The following is an 8,551-nucleotide window of genomic DNA, read 5'->3' as shown; positions in this document are numbered from 1 at the left end:
CCACCCCCCACCGAAAAGGCCTGGCACAGGTGTGACCGATGCCAGAGATGAGCCCTCCCATTCCCCGGAGGGGACCAATTGAGGTTCAGAGTGATCTGGCAACACCCCTCCCAAGCTGTGGAGCTGGGAGGGGAGAAAAAGGGGTGAGGCCTGGGAAGGGGGCGGCGGGAGGCCAGGGCAGCTTTGTGGGTGACTCAGCCAAGGATTCAGACTTTGGGACGGTTTAAATTTAGCCCTCAGGCCCTCTGTTTTACACTGCCTTTTTTTTTTTTTTTGGCAGGAGGTGGGGAAGGGGCGGTGAGAGAAATGGGAACGGAGGCCCTCAGCAGCCAGGACCAGGGGTGACCCACTGGCCAAAGCCGGGGGAGCCAAAGGGGCCCCCAAAATAGCTCCCTGGACCCTGGCTGCACAACCACATTCCTGCCCAGGCTAGGATTAGAAACAGAAACATTTCGGGGGGTGAAGGGCGGAGCGGGAAGACACTACTCCGTGTGGCTCCAGAGAGCCGCCAGGAGGGATTGTCGTTGTTCTTTCCAGGGCGGACAGTCCTCCCGGAGGAAACTGTGGTCTCTGGGCGGCCCTGGGTGCCGGGCCCCCTGGCTGAGCCAGCAGCCCAAGGCTTGTGCTGGCCACTCGGGGGACCTCAGTGGCTCCCTGGGGACCCCTGTCACTTCTGCTTTGGACACTTTGAAAAGGCAACTTTAAAAACACCCATTGAAGACCTTGAAGGGGTCCTGGCAGCTCCCTTCCCTCTGCGAGTTTGGGGGGAGGGTGTGAGGGATCCTCCCCATCTGAAGGGCCCTGCCCCCGGCCGGCCAGAAACTGACCCATCAGCACTATGTCCCTGGCACCGCCCTCCTCCAGTCTTTTTCCTGCCATTGAAAGGGGGTTTGGGGGAGACTGGGCCTAGCTCTTGCTCTGCATAAAGTGGGCTGATTCTAGGGCTGCACTGAACACACACACACTCTCTCCACACCTCTGTGGAAGGGAACAGAGACGTGGTGAAAACAGGGAACTTTAGTATAAATAAGAGGTCCCAGGGGACAGGGAGGGCCCCCAAGGGGCTTCCATAATTTAACACTCTTCAAAAGCACAAGGAACAGCAAGGGCAAGGCTGGGGCCAGGGGAGGGGTGGGCCGCCCCCTGCCCTGTGCACAGGACAGAGGGGCACACTGCAGAGCTGGGGCTCTTGTGGGGGGCGGTTTCTCCCCCAGGAGTGACCAGTCACATGCTGGGGACAGGGAGGCTAACACTGATGTCTCGGAGGAAGGGGCCATTGTACTTGGCAGTGGGTGGGGACAAGGTGGAGGCCACACAGGCCACTACATCCCCCCAGTGTCTGGGCCAGTCTGAGGGACCATCTACCCCCAAATCTGTGCAGGGCGAGGGACCGGAGCAGTCCATCTGTCACGGTTAGTCTTGTTAATACGTTGATCTGTGAGTTCAGCGGGAAGGGTTACACTAGGAGGCTGGGGGTGTGGTGTGGGGGGACTCCGACATCCACGGCTTCACACCACTGTGCCGCTTGGGGAGTTGCCTGGCTGGGAGGAGATGCCCTGGGGAAGAGGAGATGGGAGACAGGCAAGGGTTAGAGACCACCTGGGGTTCTCACCAGTCCCACGGGGAAGGAGCCAGGCTGCTGCTACCCTGGCCTTGCCCTTGAACCCACCCCAAACACCCTCAGAGAGGCCGCTGCTCTGGGCTCAGGAACTTAAATCTCGGCTAGCTTCCCAGTCCCAGCAAGCGGAACTTTTATACAATAATTAAAAGTCCTCGTTTGAGCCTGAGCAGAGAGGATGGGGGAGGGGTGGGGGAGAGGGAGGAGGGGGGAACTGGGGTCCCCTTCTGACTGGTGGGGGGGAACCTGAGGTTCTGGTGGGGAAGGACTTAGGGACAGTCCTACCTCTACCACTGACTTGCTGGGTGACCTGGGCCAACTTCCTTCCCCTGTCTGGGCCTCGGTCTCCTCGTCTGTGAACTAGGGAGATAGAGGGGTCTCTTTCAGGGCTCACCAGCTTCCCCAAATCTCGATGCCCCTGCCTCAGAGACTATCCTTTAAGTTCTAGGGATCCAGGAACCTACGGCTCTAAAACTCTTCCAGGGAACCAAGGCACAGCCCTCCCATCTGGCCTCCTGGCTCCCGAGCCCAAAGCCCAAGGAGACTCCTGACACCCCAGCTCCCAAGTCACACAGCACCAGGCCCCTACTTCACTGGCTGGGGCCTCTCTGAGCCCCAGAGCCAATCCAGGAGGTGGGCACACCCACCCGCCACCCATCTTCATGCATCCCTGTCCTCACAGGTGAGAACGGATAGAAAGAGGCAATGCCTCGCTTGAGGCCACACAGGGCGCCAAAGTGCGAGCTGGAACCCCAAGCCTGGACCCCACAGCCCGCGCCTCTGGCCATGGGCTTGCATCCCACGAGTCTGACACCCAGGCTGGAAGCTGGGGGCCACAGGCTTAGTCTTGCCCATAGAGCTGGACCTGCAGCGTTAGAAACATCTCACCATTCCGGTAAGACCTGGCCATGCAGGGCCCACTGACTGCCCTTCAGACAGCTGGCCCCAGTCTCCACCACTCCCAGAGGCTTCTCCTACCTGACCTGCTGCTGATGTTGCCTGGCAAGCGTTCTAGAAGCCACTCTAAGACCTGGGGAGCCTTTTTCTGGGACAAGATTTCCATGGCTTCCCCGAACCCCAGGGGGCTGGAAGCTGTGCACTAAGGAAGCCCTCTGCCAAGGCCCGCCTCCGCCTGGGTCCTGGTGGGCCGGCGAGGAGAGACTCACCGCCTTGCCCGGCCGGGCCCAGGTGCAGATGAGACCCTCCTGGCAGGCAGTGATGATGCAGTCCTCCAGGAAGAGGAGGACCGTGAGCCGCTCCTGGGCGATCTTCTTGCACACCAGCGGCTCCAGCAGCGGCACCTCGTGGATGCGCGGGCAAAGCGCGGTGCCCAGCACCTTGGCGGGGTCCAGCCGGCTTCGGGGGGCGGGACCACTGGGCTTGTCCCCGCTGCCCCCGCCCCCACTGCCACCCCGGCTGATGTTGCCCAGACTGTGGTAGCGCTTGTGCTCTTTCTCGGCCCCCCGGTCCCGCCGCTCCTGCAGCGTGAGCGTGGCGAAGCGGCCGATGCTGAAGGGCGTGCCAGGCTCTGCCGCCGTGCCCGGGCCGCCCGCCTTGCCGCTGCCCGCGGGGTGTGGAAGGCTGTTGGAGCGGGATAGTGAGCGGGGTAGGGGCCCAGGGCCCGGCTCGCCACCCCTTGAGCCGCTGGCGGTAGGCGGCGTGGTGCCAGGTGTGCCGGGGAGGGTGCGTGTGCGGGCCAGGGGAGGGTGTGGGTAGAGCACGTCTTCGGTGAGGTCCCACAGGCAGAACTGCGTGTCCTGGCCTGCCGAGCCGAAGCGGTAGGTGATGGAGCCGGCCTTGGGCAGCGGGGACAGGGGGGCGCCCCCGCCGGAGCCTGTGCTCTTGGCCTCCGTCTCCTCCTCCTCCTCGCCACTCCGCTCCCCGTCAGCACCCGCGGCCACTGCCTCCTCCGCCCTCGTGGTGTAGGGGTCGAAGGCCACGGCGTTGACCCAGGACTTGTGGCCGTGGCCCCGGGCCACCACGCGGCCCTCGGCGAAGGACCACACGGTGACCAGATCGTCTTCGCCCCCCGTCACAACGTAGCGCCCATCGGGGCTCCAGCACACGCAGAGCAGACCCCCAAAGTAGCTCTTCATGAGCCCCCGCAGGAGCATGGAGTCGAAGTGGAAGACGCGCAGGCAGCCATCCTGGCTGACGCAGGCCAGGTGCCGGCCGTCAGGCGAGAAGGCGAACTCGTTGAGGGGCCCCTCGCCCACCGCCCACTTGGCCAGCGGGTTGCGGGGCGCCTTGCTCTTGGCAGCGTAGACAGCAAAGCCCTCGCCCTGCTTCAGCAGGCTATACTGCGGCGGCGCCGAGGCGCATGGGTGGCCGACGTTGTACAGGTACAGGTGGCCGCTGGCGTGGGACGCCAGGAACAGGCTCTCTGACTCGGGCAGCCACTTCAGATACGTCACCTTGGTCTTGTCGATGAGCCGCTACCAGGGGAGAGAGCGCAGTTGGGAGAAGGCCACCCTCCCCTGGCCCAGCTCCCCCCGAGCCTGGTTCCCCGCAGAAAGTCATCATCCCCAGCCTGGGTCTCCCGGGAGAGAAGGGGCTGAGGGAAAAGGACAGGCACCAGCACAGGAAGGCAGGGGGAGAAAGGCTGTGTGAGGGGCGCTGTAGACTCTCAATGTCCCTTCTTTGGCAGGAGGGCAGTCCTGCATTCCAAGGCAATGTCTTCTGTCTAACCCCCTCTACCATCTTTACCATGTCGTGCTTAAGGCAAGAAATTGATTCACAGACTATCAGCTCCCCTGAGGAAGGGACCTTTGCTTATTTGGTTCATTGTTCTGGCCCCACAGTGCACAGCTGCGCAGGTAGGAGCCCTGGAAAGTAGTTCCTGGACTCATCAATGACAACCCCCATCCTATCCGCTGAGCATCTCTGCTCCTTTTTGTCCTCAGCACTCTCTTCCACACCTGCAAGAAATCCTGTGGGCTGGAGCTTCAAAATTCACCCAGAAATGGACCTGTTCTCATCTCCCTGCCACCGAATCCAACCACCCTGGTCTCAGCTCTCATCAGGCTTGTGATAGCCTAACCGGCCTCCTGGCCACCACTGCCCAGGTCTCTTCTCTACACCATTTGCCAGAGATGCGATTAAAACCTAAGCCAGCAACCTAGCACTCTCTCCCACTCTGAACACACATGGCAGCCTTTATCAGGCAAGGCTCCAGAGAGAACCAAGTCTTAAAGCCCTTAGGCATTCAGTGCCTGTAACAAATTAACTTCTTTCCCAGGTATCTAAGTAGATTCCCATTCTGCATTCTCTGGAGAATTTAGAAATCAATCAAATCGTTTCTGCTTTCTATAACTCAGGTGAACCCGGGTGGCAAGCGTCCATGACCTTCCAGACCCTCCATCTCCTCTCCCTTCCGAGTTGTTTCTGAGAACTTCTCTATTACCCTCCCCCTCAACGCTGCTCTGGCCACCCAGCCTTTCTGCTCTCCTGCTTTGGGCATCTGTGCTAGCTGTTCCCTCTATGCAGAACGTCCTTCTCCCCAGTAACTTCTCCTGCCTCCTTCAGGCCCTTTATTTCCCTGTCACCTTCCAGGGAGACCTTCCTAACCTCACCAAGCACTCCCCATTCGCCTCCCCTGCTGGGTTTTCATCCACAACTTGCTGACACACAGCATACTTAGGTAGTTGATAACTATCTGTCTCTGACAGCGAGATGAAAGCTCCACAAAGAGGGCCCTCTGTTTTGTTCACTGATATATAACACTCCTAGTGCTTAGAGCAAAGTCTGGCAATGAACGAGAATGCTCAGTTAATATTTTGTGAATGGATAAACTAGTCCATTTTTAATCCATTCCCTGTTCAACTCACTTTCCTCTGCCATTCATGCTTTCTGTACATTTGGGACACCCTCTCTGAACACAGGAGAAAGAGAGGACAAGAGTAGTTTCTGGACACAGATAAACTTTTCTGCTGGCATTTCCCCTTATGCCAGGACTGAGCAATCTCCACATATGATTTTACAACAGTCCTGTGAGGTAGGGACAGGAATCCCACTTTGCAGTGGAGGAAAACTGAGGCTCAGGAACAGGCACCTTCCCAAAGCCACACAGTGAGTAAATGATGTAGTCCAGAATTTGAAGAGCAAGGGCTCTGGCTTCAAACAAATCCCAACCAGTGACCAGCCTCAGTTTTCTAATTTGCAAAATGGGTCTCACAATCCTAACCTATTGGTTGATGAAAACGCCAGGAGTAATGTGTCCAGCATAGAGCTAACACCGCACAGGGCCTGGGCACCAGAGGTGCACCCGTCATCGCTGGCTGTCATCAGAGTAACTGCTGTCACCCCCCTCAATGTATCTGTCAGTCCTCCCCAGTCTCTCCCTCACCCTGCCCCCACTCAGGCCGACACTGCTCCCCAGGTAGCTGTAGTCTCACGGCAAACAGCCTGCGGGCGGGTGGGGCAGGAAGGAGTTGTGAGCCATGGGGCCCCATAATCACCTCCTCGTTGAATAGTTTGCTGGTGTCCTTCTTGATGAGATCCAGGTACTGGACTTGACCGGCTGAGAAGCCCACCAGCAGGGAGATGGTCTCCGTGGCAGCAGTGAACTGGTTGAAGTCATGGCAGGTGGGCTGAGTGCCCTTATAGATCCGCTTGTCAATTGGCTTGTTGAGGTCAATGGACTTGAGTGGTGGGAGAAAACGAGTTAATGGCTTCTACCACTGAGAGGAAGGAAGAGGGTGTTGAGGTTGGGGGAAAAACCACGAAGAGGAAGGAGGGCTAAAGCCCTGAGGGAAGTGGGTAGGTGGATGGGTAAATGAGGAGGGAAGGGGAAACCACAGACAGGAAGGACGACCCAAAACACAAACAGAAGAGAACGCCAGGCAGGAAGGTTCCTCTGCTGCCCCCACATGAGACCACTAAGTGCCTCCTTCCCCAAGTTGGACACCCCTCCCCACCCAACTTCAGGGACTCTTGCCTACAGTATCAGTGCAGGGTCCCCACAGTTCCTGAGCTTTTATACCTTTCTTGTCCTCCTCCATAATTTCAGCAACTCCCCTAGGTCTTAGCACCACAATATTCCAAGACCACCAAAACTCAGGATCACCCAATCCCCAGAATGCTAAAGCCCAATGTCCCAGGAGTCTCTTCACTCTGGAGTTCCTAAATCTCAGAATTCTCATCACACAGTTCAAGAACCCATTAAATCTCACAGTCCCCCCAAATTTTAGGTGCCTTCATCACCTCTGAGCTCTCAGGATCCCCAACACTTCCGGAGGCCACCATTTACTCCAAGGGTCTCACGTCCTCTAGGACCGACACTTTAGAGACACCTGTCATACCTGAGGATATCACCTCCATATCCCATCAGCTCCAAGATTCTCATTTCCTCCAGCACCGTCATTAATCTTCAGAACCCCAATTTTCTCTGGAGTCCCATTCACCTTCACGATCCCTATTACCTCTAAGCCCCAGTCACTTCTAGAATCCTCCTCATCTATGGGCTCCCTAAGTCCCCCGGACAACCCCAGAATGCAATATCCCTGGGTATCACTTATGAGCCTCCAATTCCCAACACCTGCAAAATGCCTGCCAGCCAGAACCCTGGAGGACCCCACAACCACCTCGGATTCTCCGTCACCTCCACAATAGTCACCATCCCAGAAGCCCCACGCATAACCTGGGGATCTCACGTGATCTCAAGGCCTCCCACCACCTCCAGGATGGTCAGCACTCAGGGGGCCTCCAATCCCCTTTTAGAACCCTGCATCACCTCCGAGAACCCTCCCCGCCTAGGGTGTGCATCACATCCAGGATGCTTGTCTCCGGGCCCTCTGTCATTCAGGTACCCTCCTGTCACTTGTGAATCACCTCAGGGGTCCCCAGCCTCTCAACCTGCACCCAGGGCCCCAAGATGCAAGCCGCTCACCCGTTGGCTCCCACGGCGACAGCAGCCCGGGTAGAAATAGAGCTCGCGGCCCAAGTTGAAGCAGACGCGGTCTCCCCCGGCGCCCAGCCCCGCGGGCGTGGCGGGCGGCTCCCCGGCCCCGGCGCCGTCGGGCTCCCCGAGACGCACGAGGCTTAGGCGCACAGCAGGCAGCGCGGGCCCGGGCCCGGGGCCTGCAGGCGGAGGGGACTGAGCGGGGCCCGCGGCGCCGGGGCCCGAGGCAGAGGCAGGGCCGGGCGGAGGCTGCGGCGGCTGGGGCGGCGCCGGGGTCTGGGCGGAAGCCGGACCCGATCTGCGGGCGGCGCCGTCGCCGGGGAGCAGCTTGTAGAAGCCCTCGCGGGTGCGGAACTGCGACTTGATTTCCGCACAATCCCCCATGGCGGCGCCGGGGCCCGAGCCGCCCTCCGCGCCGCCCGCCGCCATCTTGGGCGCCCCCCCACCCCAGCCCCGGACCCCGCTGCTGCCGGACCGCCGCCCGCCGCCGGGCCCCCTGCCGGAAGCCGGGGTCCGCACCAGAAGAGGTGGGGTCGTCGCCCGGGCAACGCCTTTTCGATTGGCAACAGGGTAGGGAGGCGGGACGAGCTCCAGCCGTCGCTCCGGTAACGGTCCTGGGTCTGAAGGCGGGGCTACAAGGTGGGCGCGGCTTTCGTGCCTGCGACCGTCTAGTGGTTGGCTGTGGGGGCGGGGCCCTCAGGGAAAGGGGCGTGTCCATAAAAAGAGCCATAGTCCCTAGCAACGGCGCCCTGGGAACCGTTTGCCTAGCAACGGGAGTACCCTCAAGAGGAGGCCTCGTCCACAACTTGTCCTTCCCATGACGTCACAGAAATCACTTCAAGTGACCCTAATGTCTCCTGAAGATTCCCAACATACACCCTCCAGTGTTTTCCACTTACATCTTAAAGTCCCTAACTGGCCACAGCATCTCCAACCCTTCCTCCCCACCCTTGATGATCCTGCAAATTTCATTGATCTCCAACGTCTCCATAAAACTCCAGTGACTTCATCTGACCCAATACTGATTAATACTA

General features: G+C 59.4%; 1 protein-coding gene across 2 annotated transcripts; it reads right to left on the bottom strand.

Annotated features, from left to right (window-relative positions):
- Positions 1 to 260: 260 nt before the first annotated feature.
- On the bottom strand, positions 261 to 7,955 carry DMWD (DM1 locus, WD repeat containing). 2 transcript variants are annotated; one of them, XM_040252501.1, is made up of 5 exons: positions 7,506 to 7,955; positions 6,076 to 6,258; positions 2,785 to 4,053; positions 1,904 to 1,978; positions 261 to 1,556 (listed from the first exon to the last, which is right to left on the bottom strand). In XM_040252501.1, exons 1-5 carry the CDS (start codon positions 7,944 to 7,946, stop codon positions 1,509 to 1,511), a joined length of 2,016 nt encoding a protein of 671 aa, XP_040108435.1. In that variant the 5' UTR covers positions 7,947 to 7,955; the 3' UTR covers positions 261 to 1,508. The 2 variants fall into 2 exon arrangements, with proteins under 2 accessions (XP_040108435.1, XP_040108436.1); XM_040252502.1 differs by lacking the exon at positions 1,904 to 1,978.
- Positions 7,956 to 8,551: the final 596 nt, after the last annotated feature.

This window comes from Oryx dammah, unplaced genomic scaffold (assembly GCF_014754425.2).
Source record: "Oryx dammah isolate SB20612 unplaced genomic scaffold, SCBI_Odam_1.1 HiC_scaffold_13, whole genome shotgun sequence".
In the NCBI taxonomy this organism is placed as follows: Eukaryota; Metazoa; Chordata; class Mammalia; order Artiodactyla; family Bovidae; genus Oryx; species Oryx dammah.
The sequence above is the reverse complement of the archived record's forward strand: the minus strand, read 5'-3'. Positions and strand labels throughout refer to the sequence as shown.